Consider the following 24,701-nt stretch of genomic DNA (forward strand, 5'->3'; position numbering starts at 1 on the left):
ATTCACTCATTTATTGGACACTCGCTGCTGGACAGTGTTTGAGTCCACCCTCGCTCCTGCGTCCCTCTCACAGAAACATACTGCAGGCGCCGCCAATAAGAAACAAAGACCAGTTGAATTTTATTGGTAGTCGGGGGTAGGGTCAGAGTGGCTGGAGGCGTTGAGCATCCAAAGTCTAAAAGGGTCCCCTACTCCTGGTCCTTGGCGTCACCGTGCGTGATGACATAGCAGATGTTCTTGTAGTCTACGTTGCCGCCCACGTCGGGTGGGAAGGCAGCCCACATGTTCTTGATCTGTGGGAAGACACACGGACATCCCGGACCTGTCCTGTAGCCGCCCTCTCACCTTCCTCCCTACCCCCCTTTCAGTCATTCCGCCCAGCCCCTCCCCCACTCACCTCCTCTTGAGAGAAGCGGTCACACTGCGTGGTAAGCAGCTCCTCCAAGCTGGAGAGGTGACATTCGGAGAGTTGATACTGAATTCGTGATTCCTGTCCACTCCCTCTCACTTCCATCCCTACTGCCACCCCCAGTCTTCCCTGGAAACCAGTAATTGCTCTTAGATCTCTCACTAGTCTCCCAAACACTCCGGCTTCCCCGCTTGCTTTTGTCCCCCAGTTTGCTGTGAAAATGTAATATTACCGCCAAGTTCTTTCTTCTGTCTTATGCTGGCAGTGCCTGCCCTTGTAGGAATTTTGTTTTCTTTTTTGAGCCAGGGTCTTGCTGTGTAGCCTGGCATTTGCTAAGTAGCCCAAGCTTGACCTCGACCTTGGTAGGAATTTAAGGACGCTATCCCTGTGGGAGCAGCTGGAGGGACCACTTACAACTGCTTCTTGATGGTGCCCTTCCCGTCAGGGTCCAGAACCTTGAAGGCTCCTGTGATCACATCCTCAGGGTCAGCACCTGAGGGGTCAGAGGGCATATGAGTTCAGAGGGTACCTGGAGGTCTGGGAAGGGAACAACTGGGGGCTTAGACCCTGGACAGGTCACTCGCCTTTGAGCTTCTCCCCGAACATGGTCAGGAAGACCGTGAAGTTGATGGGGCCACTGGCTTCCTTCATCATGGCATCCAATTCCTCATTCTTCACATTGAGGCGGCCTGGAGAGGACAGGGAAAACAGGAGCTGAGCTGAGTCCTGGGATCAGGGCTGCTTCTTATACATTTAGGTCATGCCACTCATTTTTCAGTTGGGTAGACTGAGGCTCAAGACCACTGAATTCCCTCAGACTCTACAGCTTTGAATTTTTATAGGTAGGAGTGAAGGGCTCACCCATGGCTGCAAAGGTGTCCCGAAGGTCCTCCTTGTCAATAATGCCATCTCGGTTCTGGTCAATTACAGTGAAGGCCTGTGGAAGCCAGGGGTGGGGGCGTAAGGTCCTTTATGACCCAGCTTCAGCACTGCCACCCCAGGCAGTTAAGATTCTGGCTTCCAGCCAGCTGCCCTCTTCCACCCCAAGCAGGGAGGGGAGGAAGGAATTCTAAACCCTCTCTCTCTCCACAACAGTTGCACATTCCAGGGAGAGGGAGTGGTAGGGGTGCCTTTGGTCAGCCTTCAGTCTTCCATTTCCCCTCACTCACCTCCTTGAACTCCTGGATCTGAGTCTGGTCAAACATGGAGAAGACATTGGAGCTCCCTTCTGCTGCTGCCCTTCTCTTGGCCTTCTTGGGTGCCTAGGGGGTGAGGGTTGGATAAAGGGTCCTTGGGTCAGTTCTTATACCTCTCTGGGTCAGTGGATTATGTTCAGTGTTCTTTTCCTTCTTTCTTTCTTTCTTTTCCTTTCCTTCCTTCCTTTTTTTTTTTTTTTTTTTTTTTTGATGGTACTGGGCATTGAACTCAGGGCCTTGCACTTGCTAGGCAGCACTCTACCTTCCTTTTTTTTTGAGACAGAGTCTCCCTATGTGGCCCAGGCTGGACTTGAACTCCTGGGCTGAAGTGATTTGCCTGTCTCAGTCTCCCAAATTGCTGGGATTACAGACTTATGCCACCTTGTCTGTTCAGATTCAGAGCTCTTTGAGTCCTCTTTTTCTAACTCTTCCCCTCTTTGGAACCTCTTGGCTAAGGGGGCTTGTTTTGGTTGCATCCCCCAAATTCTGATCTGTAGTTCTGAAACTCCATCTCTCCACCCTGCCCAATAGGTGGAAGCTTCTTTCCCTTCTCAGTACTCTCAGATTGCCTCGCTAGAGCCCCAGACTTACTGTAAGACCCTGATCTATTAATTTGCCCTATCTGAACCTCATTTATAAAATGGGAGTGGGAATTCTCATTTGGCTGGTCACAGCGGGCTTTAGGAAGATGAAGTGCAAGAAGAGGTGGAGCACACTTTGAGGGCCCTGTGAGTGGAGTGCTTGGGAAGATTATCCTTGACTGGGCCCTTTAGGCCCTCACTGTCTCCCATTAGTGATGCAAGAAACAAAGGAGCCATCTTTTTACCTTTTCTTGGGTTGGGAAGCAGGTACTTAGGAAAAGCAAGGTTGCCCTGAGTGGAAGGGATCTGACCAGGGTTTGGGGATTCTCACTCACCATGTCTTAGTTCTCCCAGGGGCAAGGCAGCGGCTCCAGCTAGAAAGAGGCAGATAGTCAACCTGGGGCAGTCCCTCTGGGGTTATATAGTCCTGTCCCAGGGAGCCCTTAACATACCAGGGTAACCTTAGCCCTGTGGGTGCCCACCCCAGATACCAAAATAGCCCAGCTCAGGGCCTCTCCTTTCTTGGAGGGCCCGCAGCAGCTGGAGCCCAGGGAGGGAGGAGGGAGTGGGTCTTGGGATGCATGTCTCATTAGGAGCTAGGCAGGAAGGGATGTTCTTTCTCCTAAAAGGGGACTGGGTTGTGTCAGAGCTCAGAGGGGAGCCCAAGCAAGACACAGTTCTGGGAGAAAAAATGAGTCTGTGTTCTTGAGTGAACTGGGCTCAGATCTAAACCCAGTAAACATTTATTGAGCACCTAATGTGTGCCAGGTAGTGTGCTGGGCTTTGTGGGTACCCTTTGGCAAACACAACCCCTGCGCTCCCACATCCTGAAGTGCACAATCAAGTGTGTAAATATGTGTGGGTAGTGGCAGAGTTTAAAGATGAAGAGAACCATCTGTGGAAGCTGGAGAATCAGGAACTTCTGCTATATCCTATTCAAGGAGAGGGGGGATTTTATGAGAAAAGATACTCAGTGGTCTCAGGCTTTGTGCTTCAATCCCCTGGCCTTGGTTTCCCCTCTGTAAAATGAAAATGTAATTCCCATCCCCCAGAATTTGCATTATAATTAACAATTAACTGATAGAACATAGCAGTCTAGACATAGAGGACAGGAATAAATACTAAAAGTTACATATTGGACATATTGACTGGTCAGGAGCCCAGAAGTAGTTAGCACAACGGCCCTGACTAGGAGTATAGGAGTGGCTTCTAGAAGGCCAATGAAGCAAGACAGGTAAAGGTGGAGGGGCAGACATGCTAGGCAGAGAGCATAACATGGGCAAAGGTCTGGACAATGAAAGATCAGGTGTCCGGGTAGCCAGTATTGTGATGGGTCTAGAGCAGAGGATGCAAAGTGTTAGTGACCAGAAGTAGTAGATTTTCAATGCCAGGCTGAGGGTAAGAGACCCTGGGACACTTAAGTTTGAAGTGAGAGAAGGACATGGTCTCCTATGAGGGCAGATCATTTCTCTTGGTATTGGTGTGGAGTCTGGGTCTCAAAGAAGGGGAGGTAAAGACACCAAAAGGGAAGCTAGCTGGCACCTCCTCCTAGGTGACTGAATGGCTTTTCTCTTCATTCTAGGTAAGAACCAGCTTGGCTGTGTGTCTTTGAAGTACTCTTTCCTCCCCTCTGGGCCTCAGTACCTCAGTCCCTCCATGAGTACAAGTCTGAGGAAATAGTGACAGGGGAAGTCCCAGGTTGGCAAAGACACCCATCTCCTGCTCCCTCTAGGACCTGATGTCCTGAAGTAGGTGTCTCTTCCCTGCCTCCTTCTCCAACTCATGCCAATGCCTCTAAGACATTTTCTTTTCTGGGCACTGGGGCCCAGCCACCTGTTGTGTCTAAGAAGAGAGAAGGAGCCACCCTAAACTTAGCAGCTGTCTTTGGCCTCCTGCACCAGCCCCTCCCTACCCTCAGATGGCAGCTGCCTCGCCTTATATGGTTACCATGGGGGTCCAGGCCAGGGAGGAGCCCACTCAGTGGGTTCTGGGAAGGGAGGAAGACTCCAAAAAGGGGAATAGGCAGTGCTCAGTAAATTTGAGTCAAATGGAAGGAGGGGATGTTGAGAAGATCACATGCTAAATAGGCAGGGTATCCTAGGATCTGGGTCTGATCTGGGAGGCTCTGAGGAGTCTCAGAGAACTCAGAAACCAGGGAGAAACTGGGAAGTTGAGAGCTACGTCTGACTAGAATTAGAAGGTGATGGACGTGGACACTAAATACATATTGAGGCCTTCTAACCCTGGGCTCAAGAGAATGGGGGTCAGAGCAGCAATATTTGGAAGGCTGGAGATCATAAGGCAGGTCTTTATGTTATGGTCTAAGGGCAACACGAAGGGCTCATGATATTGGGGTTTAGGTTCAAGAAGAAAATTTAGATCACAGAGAGATATGGCAAGAACGGGGGAAAGACTGATAGTACTGGAGTCCTGGACTCCCACCCCCAAAGAACAAGAACACAGATAAGAGTTCATGGTATTGTGGATTCATGGATTTGGGTTTCCCACTAGAATGGAGGAGCACTCCGAGAGATGAGGTCTGAGGAAATGAAGCCTGAGTTTTGGGGACGGAACTCAGATAGGTGGAAACTGAGAAGAGGGACGTGGGCTTTGGATTTCTGCCGAAAATGGATCCAGGGGGACGAGTTGCTTAGGGACTTGGCTCTCATTATAGTGGAATCAGGCAGTGAGGTCAACAGTCCTGGATCGGTGCATTGGTCTGTGGTGGGGCTCAGGAGCCGAATGGAGACCCAGAAAGGACTAAGGAGAGGCAGCAGGCACTGCTGATGGTGAACAGCTGCTCGGATGCCCCTCGCCTCTTCTCCGCGCTGTCCCCAACTATCACCCCCTCTCGTGCTTGTCTCCGGTTGTCACCGACTATCCCTGGGCTGGCACAGCCTGCTGGCATCATCCCTGCCCCTTCGATGGTACCATTGGCTGACGCCGTTTTCTGTCTTTCCCCTCTTGCCAAAGTGGAAGAAAGCAATCATTGGATGTCGAGAGAAATTAATCACGTTTGGTCCGCCTTTCCCCAACTGTCATTCCTTCCTGACCATCTTGGGAGACCTAAGAATTCCTCAGTTCTTGGTATTGACTGTGGGTGCTGTCAGCGCCCGAAAAGACATCACTGTCAATTTGACCGCCTACTCCCCTTTTCATTGGCTCTCTTTTCACCGTTTCTATTGGCCAGAAGACTGCCAAGCCCTGCCTCTTACTGTACAGCACCTGCCTCACTCCCCGCCCTCCGCGGGCATTCACTCTCCAGCCACGTTTATTGGCCAGGAGGTTCAAGTTCCTGCTTTTCTACTGGTCTTTTCTTCGTCCCGCCCCCTGCCTTCACGAACTCTCTGATTGGTCTCCTAGACCTCCGCCTTCTCCGTTTCCTTTTTCTTGATTACCCACCCACTTCCCGCCTCCAACCCCACCCACCCTTCCATCGATTGGCAGGAACCCAGTTTCCTCTCTCTATTATTCGCCCAAGTCCTCTGACGAGGCGGGAGAAAAAAGGGGCGCGATGGACCCGCCCGCGCGCAGGCGTAGAATGCCAAGACTCTAGCCACTCCACCGCGTATGCGCAGGCGCAGCGTCGGCCGCTCGCCCCAAGCAGGAGGGAGGGGGTGGCGGCGGGAGCGCGAGAGGGGTGCGAGGGCAAGAGCGAGACCCCGGCGGGAGGCGCACGTCGACCCCTGCCCCGCCTCCGCGCGTCCCGCGGTCGCCGCGCGCCGCCCCGCCCCTGGCGCACGCCGGGCCGCGCCCTTCGCCCTCTCCCCTTCCCGGGCGGGCGGCTCGGGGCGGCCTGAGGGGCGGCGCCTTCTTCGGCCTCCCCGGCCGGGGGATGTGAGGGGCGGCCCGCGGCTATGGAGACGGGCCCGGCGCCCCTGGTGGCCCCGCCGCGCCGTCATGGCGCCCCTGCGGCCCCCTCGCCGCCGCCACGGGGTTCCCGGGCCGGGCCCGTCGTGGTGGTGGCTCCGGGACCGCCAGTGACTACGGCCACTTCGGCCCCCGTCACCCTGGTGGCCCCCGGGGAGGCTCGGCCCGCCTGGGTCCCGGGCCAGGCCCTGACCGTCCCGGGAAGCACGGTGGTGGTGCTAACTTTGGAGGCCTCGCCTGAAGCCCCGGAGTCTCAGGTCCCCTCCGGCTCGGAGTCCTCCGTGCCGGCGGCCGTGGCAGAAGCCGAGACGTCGGCAGCTCCGGCCTCAGGGGTGGACGCTCCGAAGACGGAAGAGACTCGAACCTCACCTGTCCCAGGACCGGGGACTCCTACCGGGACCCCTACCAGGACCCCTTCCAGAATGGCTCCTGGGGCTCTGGCCGCCAAACCCCCGCTTGCCCCCAAGCCGGGAACCACAGTGGCCTCAGGAGTGACTGCACGGGGTGCAGCAGAACAGGTGACAAGTGGACATGGAGCTGCAACATCAGCATCAGCAGGACAGGCTCCTGAGGACCCCTCAGGGCCTGGCACAAGCGCTCCAGAGACCGGTGAGGCTCTGATGGCTGTCGTGACGGTGACCCCAGCTCCGGAGCCGGCTGAGAACTCGCAAGACCTGGGCTCCACGTCCAGTCTGGGGCCTGGCATCTCTGGGCCTCGAGGACAGGCCCCGGACACTCTGAGCTACTTGGACTCCGTGAGCCTCATGTCCGGAACCTTGGAGTCCCTGGCAGATGATGTGAGCTCTATGGGCTCAGACTCCGAGATAAACGGGCTGGCCCTGCGCAAGACGGACAAGTATGGCTTCCTCGGGGGCAGCCAGTACTCGGGCAGCCTGTGAGTAGCCAGAGGGCACCTGGTGGGACGGTCCCGGGAAGTGGAGGTTGGGAAGGGCGAAATGACACACCTTAGGCATCCTCCCCGGAGGATCCAGCGAGTGATTAGTGGGGCTGTGGTACCTAGCGCATCCTGAGGTTTCCACGGAGTTGGTGGCATGTTTAGGGGGAGGTTGGGACCAGGGACTGGCACATCTGGTCTAGGCCTAGACCTTGCCTTTGGTGTGTTAGTGTGCCCTTGAGCTAGTGGCATCCCTATTTCTGAGCCTCAGTTTCCTCCTCTGTGAAGGTTGAATGAGATGACACCTAAAGTCATCCCAGCTCTTTGATAAGATATTCCAACTATAATATAGGTCTGATATTCTGGAAAGTTAGTTGGGGGCGGGGTGTGGTAGAGACCTTTGGCACCTCCTGGGACAGAGTCTGGGAGGGATGTGGGCACCTCCCTGTTACACAGCTGGAGTGATGAGGTGGGGAAGTCCGGTTAATAGAAGGGAGACCCTGAAGACAGGGCCCTTCTGAAACAGGGCAGTCTTGTGTCTTCACTAAAGGAAAGGGGTGGGGAAGGCCTCTTCCCCATTTCCTCATCTCCCCAGTGTGGCTTACTCTTTCCTAGTTCCCTCCATGGGCCTGAGTCACTCCTTAGGTGGGGGTGTGATCTTTTCTGACTTCTTCCTTCCCTCTGTCTGGATCCTGCACATTGTTTCTGTGTCCCCTTAACCTGCTGGTCAGCTCAGCCTACAGCATCGCCTGAGCACGCTGGTGCCAGGCCCTGTGCTGTGACTGAAGATAAAATAATCCTACAAGGACCTCATCTGGACGGAGAGAAGAGTACTTAAACAGTTGGTTTCAATACAATACATCAGGTGTAGCCTGACAATTTAGTGATCACCTGGGGAAGGGATTTTTTTTGCCCAGTGTGGGAATTCAGCTGAAGCTGATCTGAATCATGAGGAATGAGAGGGCTTTAGTCATGGCTGTGTTGGGGTTGGGGAATGCTTGTGGCAGGGTTTATAAGCTAACAAAAATCATAAAACTTTTGATTGAGCACCAGCATTCATGGCCTGATGTGGGGGAGGTAACTGAAGTTTGACCCTGGTGCTTTTCCATGCCCGCTTACAGATGAACTAGAGTTAGAGCAATTGAGTGAATTGCACTACCAGTGGCTTTTTCCTCAATACCAGGCTGTCCCAAGGAACTTGGGTTGAATTCGAGTTTAGAGAGACCCTCTTGTATGCCTGGCACTGTACTGGGTGCTATATTCTGTTTTGGTCCTCTGAGGCAAGGCTGACTGTGGCACAGGTTACCTTGAAAGCTTTTTTGTCTACAGGGTAAAGTCCAAGTTGTTTACCCAAAGGCAAGCTTCTTACTGTCCAGCCACGCCAGCTCTCTGGTCTGACTTCCCACCACTTATCACCAGCCACTCTGTGCTGTGCTTCTGCTGAGCTGTTGTAGTTGCTCCCTGTTCTTATTTAGTCCTGTCCCACTTGACAGGAATGCTCTTTTCCCCCTTCATTACATGCTAATTTCTACTCATTCCTTATGGGTTACCGCTGATGTCCCCTCCTCCAGGAAGCCTTCCCTGGTATCCACCACCCCCTCTCCAATTACAGCCCTCTTCTGTGCATCTATCATTGCATTTCCCAAACTATTTTAGAGTCAGAGCTATCGCCCCTCTTGGGTTTGAACACAGGACTCTGCACTTGAAAGCAGGAGGTCTACTGCTTTGAGACACACCTCCAGTTCATTTGTTCAGGTTATTTTGGAGATGGGGGTCTCTCAGCCTCCCAAGTCGCTGGGATAACAGGTGTGAGCCACCAGCGCCCAGTGCTGAGACACTGAAGGCAGAAAAGGTATCTTAATTTTCTCAGCCCTTAGAGTTTAAAACTGATTTTCGATAAAGGTTAATGAAATGATGTCTGTTCAGGAGCTTCTAAGACAACAGAAACCAATATTTAATGAGTCTCTTCTATTTAATAATCCTTTATATGCTTTTTCTCCATACTTTTTATAACTTGTGTGGGGTAGGAGGGTTTGGATGCAGGGCTTTGTGCTTGCAAAGCAGATACTCTACTGCTTGAACCACAGCTCCAGTCCATTTTTGCTCTGGTTATTTTTTGGAGATGGAGGTCTTGAGAGGTAGTTGCCTGGGCTGGCCTCAGGCTACCAATCTCAGCCTTCCAAGTAGTTAGGATTACAGGTGTGAGCGTCTGGTACCAGGCTTTCTTCATAACTTTGTATGTGGTGGCATCCCATTTTATAGCTGAGGAGGAGACTTAGGTTATCACCTGGCAATATTCTTCAGAACTGGGAGGTAAGCTTAGGTCTTAGCCCAAGCTTACTCTTCCATTTCACTCTCCTCCTGGTACTGGCTCCAACAAGTAACTGCTTCAAAACAGATGGGGCACTTTAAGTGTGAGGCTGTAACAGATCAAGGGCAAACTGGGCAAGAAGAGCTTCATTTGTCTGAGAATCTGGGGAGGTTTCGAGGAGGTAGAGGAAACCCCAGATGGCCCAAGGGAGCTTCAGAATCTGATAGGATGAAACTCAGTTGCTTCTAAGGAGACAGAGAAGTACATTTGTTCTGTGTTTTATTTGAGGATAATAATTGCTATTACTGTTAGGCGCCAATGGCTCGTGCCTGTAATCCTAGCTATTCAGGAGGCAGAGATCAGGAGGATTGAAGTTTGAAGCCAGCCAGGGAAGATAGTTTGCACCCTATCTGAAAAATATCCAACACAAAAAAGAGTGGCTCAAAGTGGTAGAATGCCTGCCTAGAAAACATGAGCCCTTGAGTTCAAACCCCAGTACTGCAAAAACAAAAAAATTATTACTTAGCTACCTGCTATGTATTATTTCATATAACCTCTCAACAAGCCCCTTCAGCTGGATATTGTTATTCTTTTCACCTTACAAATGAAATTGAGGCTTAGAAGAATTAAATGACTTGCCCAAAGTCACACAATGAGTAAGTGGTAAAGCTAGAACTTGGATCCAAGACTAATGCAAAATGTGGCTTTTATTTAGCTGTTGTTGTTGTTGTGGGGTTTTTTTTGGCACTGAGGATCAAACTCAGGTGCCATTGTGCATGCTAGGCAGGTGCTCTACCACTGAGCTGTATCCCCAGCCAAAATGTGGCTTTTAATATTCTGTACTCTCCAAATTTGGATGTGCCAGAGTGGTATTTGCACATGACCTCTATGTAAAGATCCAATAGGGAAGGAAGAATTTTTAGTGTGGTGAATAAGGCCATGGATGGCCAAGTGGCCAGACATTCTGGAGTTTGGTAGCTCACAAAGTGTGCAGTTTCTCATTTGAACCTGGGGAGGTGACTGGCTCAGCTCTCTCAGCAACCCAGGTTTTATGCTATGGCTACTGACCCCTTCCATGCTCCCCCATCCCACAGAGAGAGCTCCATTCCTGTGGATGTGGCTCGGCAGCGGGAGCTCAAGTGGCTGGAGATGTTCAATAATTGGGATAAGTGGCTGTCACGGCGTTTCCAGAAGGTTTGAGAGGGTTGCATGGTGGGCTGGGCAATGTACTAGGGTGGGGGAGGGACAACACTCCAGAAGAGCCTGGGAAACTGATAGTATCTGCCCTCTGAATCATTTTGGAGGTGGGTGTTACTTGGACCAGGAGAGGATGAGGACCTTTGATCTAGGCCAGACCAAGTCAGGTCCAGTCTGGCATATGGGAGTTGTTCTGAGGGAATCTGAGGACTGCTGAGAAAATCTTGAGCGCTGTGCCAGCCCCTGAAGCTGTCTCCTGGATGTCCCTTAGGTGAAGCTGCGCTGCCGGAAGGGGATCCCCTCCTCCCTCAGAGCCAAGGCCTGGCAGTACCTGTCTAATAGCAAGGAACTTCTGGAACAGAACCCGGGCAAGTTTGAGGTGCGTCCAGCTCCAAGGTGTGGGGGCATGTGGCCTTGTCTACAAGGATGTCACTTTCCCCAGATCCTGAGATAATCCCTGCTGTCCCATTGCAGGAGTTGGAACGGGCCCCTGGGGACCCCAAGTGGCTGGATGTGATTGAAAAGGACCTGCACCGCCAGTTCCCATTCCACGAGATGTTTGCTGCTCGAGGGGGGCATGGGTAAGGTGGCCGGACCATGTTGGACCATCAACAAACATTTGTTAAAGGTTCCAGGTGATATAAAGCTGGGTTGAAAGTAGTTCTTGCCCTCCAGGATTTGTAGAAGAGTGATCCTTAATCAAGCTGTGTCAAAGAAAGTGTTCTGGACTCAGAGCTAGGGTTGTGTGAGGGGGTGTGTGGGGGGAAGGGCATATCAAGGATTCATTAAATCGGTTGTATTTGAGCTAGGGTTTGAAGGGTAGACGAGAGTGGTATGTGGGGGGGGGGTGCAAACTTTTTGTGCCTGGGTACTTGTATAAGCAGTGTCTAGACAGTGGGATTGGGTAGAGCTGAGGCTGAAAAAGAAGTTTGGAGCTAGACCACCAAAGCTGAGTTCTTAAATGCCATGGGAAGACACCTGGGTTTCTGTTTTGTAGGCTAATCTTCTGCAAGCTGTGGTGTGCGTGTGTACACACACAAACACACACACACACACACCCCCCCTCCTAATACCATCCCCTAGTAGTCTGGAAGATGATCTTGGGTGATTAGACAGACTTTTTTTTTTTCTGTAGTCCTAGGGGTCAAACCCAGGAACTTGTTATGCTAGGCGCAGTGCTCTACCCCTGAGCTATATCCCCAGCTAAACATGGACATATTTTTTAATCAGTAAGTTCATCTTTTAACATATGTTTGAGTACTTGCTATCTGTTAGGCACTGTTGTAGTCACAGATGACAGAAGTGAACCAAAAGCCAAAACCTCCTGTCCTTGTGGGGTTTATTATGTTTTGGTAGGGATAAGCAATATATAAGATAAAGAAGGAAAGTATGTGTGAAATGGTGGTAAGTATTCCAGAAAAGTTGAAAGCAGGAAAGGAGAATAGAGATTATGCATGGGGATGGGGTTACAAGTGACCAGATCTGACTTAATTTAAAAAGGATGCTGTGTTGAGAATAGACTGTAGGGAAACAAAAGTAGAACCAGGCCAGTTAGGAGACCATTACTATAATCCAGGAGAGATGATGACAGGAAGGTAGCAGTGGAAGTATGAGAGGTAGCTAAATTCTGGGTCTATTTTGAAGGTATAGTGAAAAAGATTTGCTAATAGATTAAATGTGAAATGTGAGAGAGAGAGCAGTTAAGGGTGACTCATAAGGTTTTTGTCCTGAGAAACTAGAAGAATGGAGCTGTTATTTATTGATAGAAATGGGGGAAAGTAGGTTTGGGGAGCATATTAGGAGCTTAGTTTTGGAATGTTAAGTTTAAAATGCTTGTTGGACATCCATATGGAGATGTAAGTAAGTTAGGTGTACAGTATATTCAAATCTGGAGGTAATTTACTGGAGGTAAATTGGAACTTGAAAGGGTCACCTTTATAGAGGGACTAACCCATCCATGGAACTGGATGAGGTCCCTAAGGCAGCAAGTATAGGTACAAAATGAAGATGTGTAAGAATTGAGCCCTAAAGTGCCAGTGTTTTGGGAATGGAAGCTAAGAACCAGTAGAGGATATCAGGAAGAGAAACTCTCTAGTTAGGAAGAAAACCAGGAGGGGGCCCGGGCACCTGTGGCTCATACCTGCAATCTAGCTACTTGGGAGGCAGAAATTAAGAGAATTATGGTTCGAAGTTAGCCCACAACCCTATCTTGAAAGCACCCATCACACAAAAGGGCTGGTAGAGTGGCTCAAATGGTAGAGTGTCTGTCTAGCAAGTGTTGAGGCTCTGAGTTCAAATCCCAGCACTGGAAAAAACAAAACCAAACCCAGGAGGGTGTGGTTTCTAGATACAAAGTGAAGAAGGGTTTCAAGGATCAGCTATGGGAAATTCTACTTAGGGGTCAAGTCAGTCCAGTTTGGAAACTGACTTCTGGATTTAACACCTGGAGGCTGTAGTAACTTGATAAAAGCAATGCTGTGTGGAGCTGTGTATAAAGGCCTGTCTAGAGCATGGGGGGAAGGACATTGAAGATGGCAAATCTATATTCTGGAGGAGTTTTGCTGTCTAGGTAAAGAAAGTAATAAGAGTGCTCTTTGGAGGGTAGAGTGGGGTCAGGGGACTTTTTTTTTTAAACAAGAATAGCAGTATATTGGTATGATAATGGGAATTATTTAGCAGATAGAAAAATTGGTGATGCAAGAGAGATGGCAGGTTGCTGGGTTGATGGCCTGTATGGATGAGTGTGGATGGGATCCAGAACCCAATTGGAAAGGCTGTGCTTGGCCAGGATCACAGACAGTTCACCCATAGCTACAGAGGGAACCAGGGACACAGGCAGTGGGTGGATGTAGTGTGGGAGCTTATGGAAGTTACATATTTATTTTAATATGTATTAGGTAAAATAACCAGCATATCAAACCTGTCATTTCATGGGTGATTTGCAAAGTGGAGAGAAAATATTAAATAAATAACAGCGTGGTGGTATGCAGATAAGACACAAATGATCACGCTTGAATGAACGGATTTTGGGCAAAGCTATTATAGACAGTGTTAGGAGAATGTGTGATACTGGAGGCGTGGAGAGGATCTGGAAGGTCGTACTTTTTTTTGGACAAGAGAATGGAGGTCTGAGCTGGAAGTAGCTGTGAAGGTGGAGAGAGCGAGCAGACATAAACAGTGTTTAGGATGTAGCATCACTCAGACTTGGTGATTAGCCATGGGGTATGAGGAAGGCTCTTTTTCTGATGTGGGTCTGAGTAGATGAAAGTTCCAAACACAATGGACACCTGTAAGGAAGAGGAGCAGGTGTAGAGTAGATATTCTTTTAAATGCAGAGACAAGACACAGGTCTGAGGCATAACTTACTTCCAAGTCTTCACCAAGAACTAGGATCCACTGGACATGCTGGGAGAGCTGATGAAATCCAGTGGAACAGATAAGGCAAATCCTTCCTGGGAAGGTACCTGCTCTGGAGTGATAAAAACAACCAGACAGTACTAGAGGAGGACTGATGCTGTGAATGATGAAAGCCTCCTGGAGAAAATGACCGTGAACATTTACAGGATGGTGGCAGATGAAGGCAGGAGAGAGCATGGCTTGTGCTGGGCACTGAATAGGGAGCATGTGGTATGTGCAGCCCAGGGTGGAAGACTAGGGCCTGGAATGCTTTGATTGTGGACTGAACCCCTGGTATGCATGGCTGGGAAGGTGGCTGGAGGAATAGTAAAGCTATGTAGTTAATCTGTAACTAACTGGGCTGGGGTTGGTGGGGGCAGGCTTGAATCAACTCCTGTGATTGCCATCTGCTGCAATCCCCATAGGCAACAGGACCTGTATCGAATCCTGAAGGCCTACACCATCTATAGGCCTGATGAGGGCTACTGCCAGGCCCAGGCCCCAGTGGCTGCAGTGCTGCTCATGCACATGCCTGCTGAGGTCAGTATATGTGCTCTTTTTCTTTCAAGCAGGGGCGGGAAGATCTTGGCCTATAGGGGTTGATGGAGCAGCTGCCTGCTCCTTGCTTTTCAGGCCACACTCTTACCCTCCCTTTTTCTTATCCCTCTCAGCAAGCCTTTTGGTGCCTGGTACAAATCTGCGACAAGTACCTCCCAGGTTACTACAGTGCAGGGCTGGTGAGTGAGTGGAAGGGTGCATGGGACTTTTTTCCCAAGGCTGCAGGGTGGTCCTTGAGGGCAAGGACCTGGTCTTTCCGTCCTTGTTTGGACTTCTCCCCACTGAGGTGAGGACCCCTTTCAGGGCTGATTCTACCCTGAGGGGGGCACAGCAGGCCTGGCCCTCTTCTTAAGGCTCTTCCTACCTGCAGGAGGCCATTCAGCTGGATGGAGAAATCTTTTTTGCGCTCTTGCGCCGGGCCTCCCCACTGGCACATCGGCATCTGCGGAGGCAGCGAATTGACCCCGTGCTCTACATGACAGAGTGGTTTATGTGCATCTTTGCCCGTACCCTGCCCTGGGCTTCAGTGCTACGTGTCTGGGACATGTTTTTCTGCGAAGGTATTTCAGCCCCATGAGGGCTGGGGTTTCCATAGTAGCTGCCAGAGGGTCCTGTCATAATTCTAGTGATAAAGGGACAAAAGTACTTGTTTGGCCAAGGCTTCACCATAAGTAGCCTGTAGGCTGGAAAAACAGGCCTGGTCTCTGTCCAGCCACCAATCTAAAGCCTGCTGTCCCTCCCAGGAGCCAGAAACCCATAGCAACTCATTCCCTTCTTCGGGCCTCAGTAACCTCATCTGAAAGGTTGGCAGTAGACAGGGAGCTGTGAGCCCTCCTAAGTGGAACAGGTCAAGATCCTGGGCCTGATCCTTCTTCCCCCTTGCTCTCCTTTCTGACCCTGCAGGCGTTAAAATTATCTTCCGGGTGGCCCTGGTTTTGCTGCGACACACGCTGGGCTCAGTGGAGAAGCTGCGCTCCTGCCAAGGCATGTATGAAACCATGGAGCAGCTGCGCAACCTGCCCCAACAGTGCATGCAGGAGGACTTCCTGGTACATGAGGTAGGCCTTGGGCCTCAGCATACCCCTTCCCCCAACCCTACCCACTTCAGCCCACTTCCATGCTCATCTTTATTTATTTACTTTGTGTGGTGCTGGGAATCAAACCGAATTTCTCTTTTTTTCTTTTTTTTGGTGGTACTGGGGTTTGAAGTCGCCTTGCATATGCTAGACAGGCAGTCTACCACTTGAACCACGCCTCCAGCCTCATCTTCATTTTGGCCCTCATTTCCTGTGTCTAGGTAACCAACCTCCCAGTGACAGAAGCACTGATTGAGCGGGAAAATGCAGCCCAACTAAAGAAGTGGCGGGAAACACGGGGAGAGCTGCAGTATCGCCCTTCACGGCGACTACATGGCTCCCGGGCCATCCACGAGGAGCGCAGGAGGCAGCAGCCACCCCTGGGTCCCTCCTCTAGCCTACTCAGCCTCCCTGGCCTGAAGAGCCGAGGTTCCCGGGCAGTTGGAGGGGCCCCCTCCCCACCCCCTCCTGTCCGCAGGGCCAGTGCTGGGCCTGCCCCTGGGCCCATGGTCACCGCTGAGGGACTGCACCCTTCCCTTCCATCACCTACTGGCAACAGCACCCCCCTGGGTCCCAGCAAGGAGACCCGACGGCAAGAGAAGGAGAGACAGAGACAGGAAAAGGAGCGAGAAAGGCAGGAGAAGGAACGGCAAAAGTGGGAAAAAGAACAAGAGAAAGAACAGCAGAAGCAAGAGAAGGAGCGGCAGAAGCAGGAGAAAGAGCGGCAGAAGCAGGAAAAGGAGCGGGAGAAGGAGCGGCAGAAGCAGGAGAAAAAGGGCCAAGGCCGGAAGCTTTCCCTGCGTCGAAAGGCAGATGGGCCCCCAGGGCCCCATGATGGTGGGGACAGGTCCTCAGCAGCTGAGGCCCGGCAGGACGCTTATTTCTGACCTCTGCCTGGGGCTGGACTGCATGGCCCCCCTCCTTTTCCCTCAGCCAAGAACAGGCAGGGCTTGGGGTCCTCCCTCAGCCCCATTGGCAGGCTGCCCCTCTTTCTGAGGAAGGTGGCTTGATTTCCCACTCCTTGCCAGCTGCTGATTCTTACACAGCCCGGACAGCCACAGTGCATGGGGCAGCTGTACTTCCTGGGGTAGCCGTGACCAAGTCTGGAGCCACTTGTCTCCAGTTAGGCCCAGCTGGGGTCTCTGTCACTCCTGCCAATTCCCTCTAGGGTTCCCTCCCAGGTGCTGTCCTAACTGGCCTCTTGTCACCATAGGGGTGACTCTTGGTGGTGGCAGTCAGCATTTGCAGATTCTTTACACTCCAGTGGCTCCCATCATCCATGAGGTGGAGCTGGGTTCCTTTTTCCTTCTTCAGCCCTGCCGGTCTCCCCCACTGCCTTTTGGGAGGCCAAGGCTCTCCTTGCTTTACTTCTGGACATCTCTGTGTTGTACTTACGTACAGAGCATCAGGTCAGGCAGGGGCAGGGTGTTCACTTTGTCCTTTGGTTTTCCTTCCATAGTGCTGCTGCACTCTGGTTTATTTAAGGGGACACGCACTGAAATAGGAACTGTCCTCCGCTTTCCCTCCACCCTTGTCCTGCTCTTTCTCCTCACCCACCTGCTCTGCATTCTCAGGCCTCTGCTTTGTCTCACAAGGACCCCACCTTTCATCTTCCAACTCTTAAGCCCCCTCTCTGAGTAAGGGTCCTCCCAAGTCCAGGGAATGGAACCCAATGTTTACATTCTCTTCTGTCTCAGCCCCATCCCATGCGGCGCTTTGAGGAACCGGAAAAAGAACATGCCGTTGTACCTGGGCCTGTCTCCTGCCTTGTTATTTGATGAGGGGACTTTGTGGGAAAAGACTAGGGAGGGAGGGAGAAAGCCAGGACCTGAGTCTTTATGGAAGCAGTCCACTGATCTCAGCAGGTAGGGAGATAGGTGCCTCTTGGCTCTTGGTCCATCTCAGTCACTCAGCAAACACTGGTTGAACTCCTGCACCAGCTTTGTCTGGGATCTGTTGTCTTCATTGTCACCATCCTCCTGGAGCCCCCTATGCACTGTTTGCAGCATGCGTATCTCCTTCCCTAAACGCTCATGCAACTCCTGGAAGCTGGAGGGAGCACTGAGAACAGCCTGAAAGCTACAATCTTTAGGGGGTGAGCTTGGCTCTTGGCCAACTGCCTGGCATAGCTCCCTGTACTGGGCTTCCAGGGCAGGTAGCAGTACAGCCAGCCTTCTCCAGTTCACCCCAGCCAGCGCACACAGCCAAGCACTCAGCTCTTCCTGGTTTTCTGCAGCTAGCTTGTAGGCCCGCCCTCTTGTGCCCTCCACCCCAGGGGTCTGAATGGTAAAGGCATAGGGTTCTGTGGCCTTAAGGCGTGGCTCCACTTGGCAGTTCTCCAACAGGATGAGGCCCAGAGGTGTGTGGTCTTCCTGGTGTTCTAGGTAGAAGAGGAGGTTCCCCCGGAGGACGAACCACCGGCGCTGGTAGCTGGTGTTTCGGGCTCCCTTCTTTAACAGGATGCCTTCCTGGTCTGGGGCCCGTGTTCTGTGTCCATAGAAGAAACTGAGCACGGACTTGCGGTGCAGTTTCATGGTGATCCAGTGTGGGAGCAAACCCTGGGAGAGAGGAACGGTCCCTCCAGTTGCCTGGGGGAGATAGGGATGAAGTACAGCACAGAGCCGGGGGCTTCCCCACTTCCCAGCCTGCCTCTGCTTGGGCCAGATTCCATAACCTGGGCAGGGGTTATTGGGCCCTGTTTCCAAAGGGGTGGGGTGGGCTTTATCCTGTAACTGGTTTGAGAGGCACTGTTGTCCTTTTCTAGGCCTACCTGAGAGCATGGAACAAGGGGCTTCTGGCCTGGTTACTGGGCAGCGGTGCCAATGTCACCTCACCTGTGGTGGCTCCCATCCAGAAACCAGGAACTGGCCCAAGGAATAGGCGTGGGGCAAATTACTTCCCCTGGGTCCTAAAGGGAACTATGTTTAGAAAGTCCCCCAAGGGCCATCAGGAAAACAGGGCTTCCCATCGTTCTGACAGCTGGGAAGGTCGGATTTTTTAAAAAACGTGGTCTTCCTATGTAGCCCAAGCTGGCTTTGAATTTGAGATCCTCCTGCCTCGGCTGCCCGAGCACTGAGATTTCAGGCGTGCAGTAGCACGCCCGGCTTGAAAGATAAGATTGCTAAAGAAAGAGTTGGTATTGGGTACAGAGCCTTGGCTAGCCCTGGAGGAAGGGCGACTTGAACTCTTCCTGGAAAGGAAAACTGGGACCGAAATTCACAAGTCCTGCTAAGACTTTGCCCCTCCATCCTGAACCTGGGCCCCCTTTTAAGAAGGATGCCATGTTTTTGCCAGAGCCCATACTGTGGTGCGAGAGAATCGAAACCACTTCCGCCCGTCAGGGTCTAGGCTTTCAAGCGCTCCCTTGGCGGGTCATTTTAGGCCTTCTCAGCTTTCGTCACTTCTGGCGGATGAGAAGAGGAGAGGAAGGGGTAACTTCCCCCGCTTACTGCGTACTTCCGCCCGCTCTCTCAGTCCTATGGCAGGAGAGAATCCACTTCCGGATTCCCCTGGTATCTTTCGCAGTCCTCTTCCGGGTGATGACGGCCGGGTGCCCCGGATGTAACTGGTGAAAGCATCTCTTCTTTTCTTTCCCGGCCTCCTCCTGGATCCCCAGGTGAGAGCGCGCGGGCGAGACTGCCAGAGAGCCCGTGGCTCTGGGGCCCCTTTGATTTGTACACACGGTCCGGGGCGGTTGGGGGAGCACCAGGTGGAACTGGGAGTTCGGCGCGAGGAGGAGCGGAGCGGCAGAGGCGCCAGGCCCTGGGTTTGCTCGGGCTCTAAGGGCGCTGGGGGTGCGAGAGCAGATGTCAGCCAGTTGAGCTCTGTCGCGCCAGACGGATATAGGGGTGGTAACCCGGGGGAGCCTGACTTCTTTCGTCCCGGTGGGGGTATCCACACTGATTCTATGCTCCCTCCCCCTCCCAAACTGCACCTGGCAATCAGGAAAAATGCTTGCTTTGCCGGGGGCCCTGTCGTGGTGAGTCCATTCCTCACCTAGTTCCCTTACTCTGCATCCTTTTTCTGGGCTCAGCTTGAGGAAGTCCACTCTGTCAATCATGCCAAAAAGGAAAGTGACCTTCCAAGGCGTGGGAGATGAGGATGATGAAGATGAAATCAGTGTCCCCAAGAAAAAGGTGAGGTGGCCAGACCTCTATGTTCTAGGAAGGAGTAAGGGGGGCCGGAGAGGGGGGGGAAGAAAGCTGGAAGTATGAGTAAAGAGGAAGAAAGGGGGTGAAGTGGGGGCTGTAGAAGAAAGGGTTAGGGTTTCCCTGTTCTCTGAGGAATGGGTTTGGAAGATTTTAAGTGTGAGTCCAGATCCTGGAGTGTTTTGGGAAGTAGCCAGTAATCTTGCTTGCTGGTTCCTGCTCACAGCTGGTGGACCCTGTGGCTGGTGCGGGAGGTCCTGGGAGCCGCTTTAAAGGCAAACACTCTTTGGACAGCGATGAGGAGGATGATGATGATGAGGGATCCAGCAAATATGACATCCTGGCCTCAGAAGATGTAGAAGGTGAGCTATACCCAAGAATTGATTCTGCTGGAGGGACAGGTGTTCCTCCATCGATTCTGCCTTAGGGGTGTGGAGCAAGGAAGGCTCTGTCTTTTCTCTTGCATGTCTAGCATGGGATTACCATGTCTTTGATGCAGGCCAAGAAGCAGCCACACTCCCCAGTGAGGGGGGTGTGCGGATCACACCCTTCAACCTTCAGGAAGAGATGGAGGAAGGCCACTTTGATGCTGATGGCAACTACTTCTTGAACCGTGATGCTCAGATCCGAGACAGCTGGCTGGACAACATTGACTGGGTGTGGCCTGGGGCTGGCATGGCTGAGGCCTGGGGATGGCAAATGCTGAGTCTGGGCCCTGGTGAAAATTTATAAGAAGTAACTCCCTATCTTTCCCTTACAGGTGAAGATCAAGGAGCGGCCACCTGATCAGCGCCAGACCTTAGACTCAGAGGAGGAGGACAGTGTGGGCCAGACACCAATGAGTGCCCAGGCACTCTTGGAGGGACTTTTGGAGCTGCTGTTGCCAAGAGAGACCGTGGCTGGGGCACTGAGGCGTCTGGGAGCCCGAGGAGGAGGCAAAGGAGGAAGCAAGGGGACTGGGCGTCCTAGCTCCCCCCAGCGCCTAGACCGGCTCTCTGGGTTGGCTGACCAAATGGTGGCCAGAGGCAACCTTGGTGTATACCAGGAAACAAGGGAACGGTTGGCCATGCGGCTAAAGGGGCTGGGGTGCCGAACCCAGGGACCCCCTGACTCTACCCCACCACCCTCCCTGGATATGTTTGCTGAGGAAGTGGCAGAAGGGGAGCTGGAAACCCCAACCCCTACCCAGAAAGGAGGTGAGCTTGGAGGGCAGTGGCGGGGCATTGGGGGCAGGAGGCAGGGCACTTGAGGCCCAAATGGCTTTTCCTGTTATTTTAGAAGCAGAGTCGCCAGCAGATGGTCTGGTGGATGTGATGTGGGAATATAAATGGGAGAATACAGGGGATGCTGAGCTATACGGGCCCTTTACCAGTGCCCAGATGCAGGTAAGCTCCTCTCCATGTCCTTCTGCCTTGTCCCTCCCTCCTCTGACTTCTGTTTTTAGTTCTGCCCTCTCTTTCTTGCAGACATGGGTGAGTGAAGGCTACTTCCCAGATGGGGTTTATTGCCGGAAGCTGGACCCCCCTGGTGGTCAGTTCTACAACTCCAAACGCATTGACTTTGACCTCTATACCTGAGCCTGCTGAGAGCCCAGTTTAGTGGGCCTTTCTTTCCTGGACTTGGTGGAGGAGGCCCATCTGCCTCAGGCAGTGAGGATGTTGGAGACCGCTTTTCAACCACTTTCCCTTTCCCAATAAAAGCCTTGAGTGTGATTAGGGCCTTGGCTGCACGGATGGCCAGAGGCCGGGGCCTTCTCCACAGTCCCTTTGGCCTTGCCTGGGTCCTTGAGTGTTTCCTCCCATGAAGTTCCTCCTTGGGAGTTTTTCTGTGGTGTCTTGGACCACGTTATCTTTGTTTACCACCCTTAAGCAGCAGCGCTTGGACCTATCAGGTGTCCTGAGGCCTCCCTACTCAGAATCTACTCGCTCCACTCAGACTTACGCTCTCCTTCAAGCTTCTTTTGGGTTCTTGTTCTGCTCTTCAGTCTTTGACTTTTAGAATCTCAGATTCTCTGACCTTGCAGCCCCTAGGGGTTAGAGCTCAGAAGTAAAGATTTTAGGCCTGGGAGAGCTGGGATATCTGGAAGATTTTAGGGCCCTGTTGAGGATGAGCAAGAAGCCTCTTACTCACTGGCTCTTCCCCTCCGGAGCTCCTTAGATACCAGACAGAAGTGGGATGGGTCAGTGAGCCAAGTTCATCCAGAGTACCCTAGAGTCTGAGCCAGTATCAACCTTAATCTTACTCTTCCTTCTCCCTTAACAGCAGTTCCCACCACACTTAGCTGAAGTGCAAACTCAGTGTTGGCATTTGAAGGGTCCTTCGAAGCCACCTGGGTTAGGACAGGTATAGAGAGGGGCAATGACTCACAGGAAGTCACACAGTAACTCAGCTGATCCAGACCCAGTGGGCTCCTTTCCCAGATTTTTCTTGGCACAAAGACATTTCTACTTGGCCTTTCAGGTCTTGAAGCTTTCATTCCTACGTGTGTCTGGCACAGGACTAGTGCCTTGAGGAAATATCACTGGGCTGGTCACCTGCCAGAAATTCTGAGTCTGATAGAGAGGGCCTTGGGAGAAGGTTGTAATTTTACACACACCCACCCCACCAGTGCTGCCTTATGCCCCACCTCTCTTCCACCAAGGTAGATCAGTTTTTCCACTTTGCCACCCTTGCTGCCCTTTGGAGTCCCCAAGGAGCTGTAAAACTTTTAAGACTGACCGAGTTGGCCTGTGGCCTAGGTGATGGATCTTTTAAAAGCTTCCCAGGTGTGCCATGTTCAGCCAACTGAGAACTCCTCAGCTTGACTTGCATTACTGAGGCACACCTCAAGAGAGGCTACTTCCTGGACCCTGCTGGGATACCAGAGCTGAGTTTGTGTGTCTCTCATGGGGTTCTTTAGTGACAGGGGACCCGAGTATCAGCTTCAAGACACAGAAGCCTTAGGGGAGTAGGAGTCAGGTGAGGAACTAGGAAAGTTGGCCAGCCAGGTGGGGTTTTGATGGGCTTGTGAGGATTCCAACTTCTATATGAAGTACACCTCTAGTGTCAGCTTAGATCAGAATTTCTTTGACTTCAATAAGCCACTGGTGATTCAATCCCTGACTTTCTGTGTCACTAAGAAAGAAAACCATGCTAGTTAAGAGTTGTAAGATGTCATGAATTAAAAGATGCCTTTGATTTCAGAAAAATTCAGAAGTAAAAAGCAGATGTCTTAGAATGAGTGAAATACAGTGTTCATCTTTATAGCTCCAATGACTCTTTTTTTGCACTTGTACTGGGGGTTGAACCCAGGGCCTCACACATGCTAGGCAAGTACTTTGCTGCTTGACCCATGCCTCTAGTCCATTTTGCTTTGGTTATTTTTGGAAATGGGGTCTCATGAACTATCTGCCTGGCTAGCTGCAAACCGTGATCCTCTGGATTTCAAGTAGCTAGGATTATAGACGTGAGCCACCCTCAGCTGGCCCATTGAATGTCTCTTGGGAAGTGCTTAATTGGTGTTTGGTGAATGGATGGGCACCAAGGGGAGATTCCCTTGACTGTTGTTTGGCCACCTCAGACTCAACCTATCCAAAGTGGCCCCATCTTCCTCTCAGGGCCTGAGTACATCTCACTGATGACACCCGAGGTGGGCAGAACAGTGGTCCTCAATGATACCCATATTCTGAGCGCTGGCCTGTGAATGTTACCTTATGTGGCAAAGGGCACCTTGCAGATAGGATAAAGTTAAGAATTTCAAAATAGGAGATTACTGTGGGTTATGGAGGGGCCCGGTGCAGTCACAGTAGTCCTTAATATGTGAAAGAGGGGAGTTGGGAGACTTCCAGCAGGAGAGAGGATGTTAAGCTGTTGGATGTCAAGATGGAGGAGGGAGCCATAGATAAGGGATGCATGTGTCCTGGAGAAGCTAGGAAGGCAGCGGATTCTTCCCCAAGTGCTTCCACAAACAGTGCAGCCCCTGACAATGCTGGCCCAGTGAACATCCATTTTGAACTCCTGACTCTAGGGACTGTAAGATAATAAATGTGTTGTCTTAAGCCTCTAAGTCTGTGGTCATTTGATGCAGCCCCAGTAGAAAGTGAATCCATATCCGCACAGCCAAGTGCCTCCGCCCAAGACCACTGTGGTCACTAGGTTCTCTCTGTGGACACAGCCTTTTTTCAGCTCCGTTAGTGTAGGATTGTGATGGCCTCTTGCCTCTGATCTTTGTAGCACATCTGAACACAAACCAGGCACTTTTTTTTTTGGTGTGGGTGGAATGCAGAGGCTTAATGCTAGATAGCCACTCTACCACTGAGGTGAACCCGTAGCCCCTGTCTTTTTATTTTTTTAAAGCAAACTACGTTACCTATAGCTAATATTAATTAGTATATAAAATTTTAAGACTAATCGTGTATATAATTCCTGGTACACTTTAACATTTTGTTTTAAAGTTTGAGTCATGGTCTCACTGTGTTGCCCAAGTTGACCTTGAGCTACTGGGCTCGAGATCCGGTCTCAGTCTCCTGAGTAACGGATTTTTACATGTTACGATAGTGCAGAGCTCATTCACTCTCCCCTATTAACTTTGTTTTTCCACGCGCGCACGTGTGTGTTACTAGGGTTTCAACTCAGGGCTTTGCGCTTGCTAGGCAGGTGCTCTATTGCTTGAGCCACTCTGCCAGCCCTGTTTCTGTGTTGGGTATTTTCGAGATAGGGCGTTATGAACTGTTTGCCCGAGCCTGGCTTTGAATCACAATTCTGATTTCTGCCTCCTGAGTAGTTAGGATTACAGGTGTGAGCGGCCTATGCCCAGCTTTGTTAAAAACATTTTAAAGTAGCATGTTTGTCACAATTAACAACCACAGTGACATTGGGCTTGGTGAATTCAAGGCAAGCCCTCTACTACTGAGCCAATCCCCAGCTCCACGTTATTATTTTTTAACAGCTTTAAGGTATAATCCACCCAAAGTACACACTTCAGTGGCTTTTGATGTAGTTATAAGGTTATACAATTGTTACCACAATCTAATTTTAGAACTTTATTTTGTACTATAAAAGAAACCAGTGCTGGGGACCTAGCTC

At 51.5% G+C, this 24,701-nt stretch overlaps 4 protein-coding genes across 4 annotated transcripts; 2 read left to right on the plus strand and 2 right to left on the minus strand.

The window, feature by feature from the left end:
• Positions 1-96: 96 nt before the first annotated feature.
• On the minus strand, positions 97-2,677 carry Myl11 (myosin light chain 11). The gene is made up of 7 exons (XM_020158746.2): positions 2,522-2,677; positions 1,579-1,671; positions 1,271-1,346; positions 994-1,098; positions 824-902; positions 398-446; positions 97-293 (listed from the first exon to the last, which is right to left on the minus strand). The coding sequence occupies exons 1-7, from the start codon at positions 2,522-2,524 to the stop codon at positions 189-191; spliced, it is 510 nt and encodes a 169-aa protein (XP_020014335.1). The 5' UTR covers positions 2,525-2,677; the 3' UTR covers positions 97-188.
• Positions 2,678-5,973: 3,296 nt separating this feature from the next.
• Tbc1d10b (TBC1 domain family member 10B) lies at positions 5,974-17,242 on the plus strand. The gene is made up of 9 exons (XM_020158757.2): positions 5,974-6,951; positions 10,357-10,456; positions 10,731-10,838; positions 10,934-11,040; positions 14,281-14,395; positions 14,527-14,592; positions 14,784-14,973; positions 15,317-15,471; positions 15,711-17,242. The coding sequence occupies exons 1-9, from the start codon at positions 6,044-6,046 to the stop codon at positions 16,374-16,376; spliced, it is 2,415 nt and encodes an 804-aa protein (XP_020014346.1). The 5' UTR covers positions 5,974-6,043; the 3' UTR covers positions 16,377-17,242.
• Positions 17,233-18,899, minus strand: LOC109682346 (sesquipedalian-1-like). The gene is made up of 2 exons (XM_020157514.2): positions 18,260-18,899; positions 17,233-18,077 (listed from the first exon to the last, which is right to left on the minus strand). Exon 2 carries the CDS (start codon positions 18,021-18,023, stop codon positions 17,391-17,393), a length of 633 nt encoding a protein of 210 aa, XP_020013103.1. The 5' UTR covers positions 18,024-18,077; positions 18,260-18,899; the 3' UTR covers positions 17,233-17,390.
• Positions 18,900-18,947: 48 nt separating this feature from the next.
• Positions 18,948-23,682, plus strand: Cd2bp2 (CD2 cytoplasmic tail binding protein 2). The gene is made up of 7 exons (XM_020158769.2): positions 18,948-19,105; positions 19,523-19,625; positions 19,864-19,999; positions 20,137-20,294; positions 20,398-20,833; positions 20,916-21,022; positions 21,104-23,682. Exons 2-7 carry the CDS (start codon positions 19,548-19,550, stop codon positions 21,212-21,214), a joined length of 1,026 nt encoding a protein of 341 aa, XP_020014358.1. The 5' UTR covers positions 18,948-19,105; positions 19,523-19,547; the 3' UTR covers positions 21,215-23,682.
• Positions 23,683-24,701: the final 1,019 nt, after the last annotated feature.

This window comes from Castor canadensis, chromosome 17 (genome assembly GCF_047511655.1).
Source record: "Castor canadensis chromosome 17, mCasCan1.hap1v2, whole genome shotgun sequence".
In the NCBI taxonomy this organism is placed as follows: domain Eukaryota; kingdom Metazoa; phylum Chordata; class Mammalia; order Rodentia; family Castoridae; genus Castor; species Castor canadensis.

Excerpts from the sequence above, each read along its gene's own strand:
- Myl11 (XM_020158746.2), bottom strand. Across the intron at positions 1,347-1,578 it reads AGATCCAGGAGTTCAAGGAG|GCCTTCACTGTAATTGACCA; the intron begins GTGAGTGAGGGG and ends TGGCTTCCACAG. Across the intron at positions 1,099-1,270 it reads GGACACCTTTGCAGCCATGG|GCCGCCTCAATGTGAAGAAT; the intron begins GTGAGCCCTTCA and ends TGTCCTCTCCAG.
- Tbc1d10b (XM_020158757.2), top strand. The coding sequence starts at position 6,044 with ATGGAGACGGGCCCGGCGCCCCTGGTGGCCCCGCCGCGCCGTCATGGC. Across the intron at positions 10,457-10,730 it reads TGTCACGGCGTTTCCAGAAG|GTGAAGCTGCGCTGCCGGAA; the intron begins GTTTGAGAGGGT and ends GATGTCCCTTAG. Across the intron at positions 14,593-14,783 it reads GTTACTACAGTGCAGGGCTG|GAGGCCATTCAGCTGGATGG; the intron begins GTGAGTGAGTGG and ends TCCTACCTGCAG.
- LOC109682346 (XM_020157514.2), bottom strand. The coding sequence starts at position 18,023 with ATGAAACTGCACCGCAAGTCCGTGCTCAGTTTCTTCTATGGACACAGA.
- Cd2bp2 (XM_020158769.2), top strand. The coding sequence starts at position 19,548 with ATGCCAAAAAGGAAAGTGACCTTCCAAGGCGTGGGAGATGAGGATGAT. Across the intron at positions 19,626-19,863 it reads TCAGTGTCCCCAAGAAAAAG|CTGGTGGACCCTGTGGCTGG; the intron begins GTGAGGTGGCCA and ends TCCTGCTCACAG. Across the intron at positions 20,834-20,915 it reads AACCCCTACCCAGAAAGGAG|AAGCAGAGTCGCCAGCAGAT; the intron begins GTGAGCTTGGAG and ends CTGTTATTTTAG.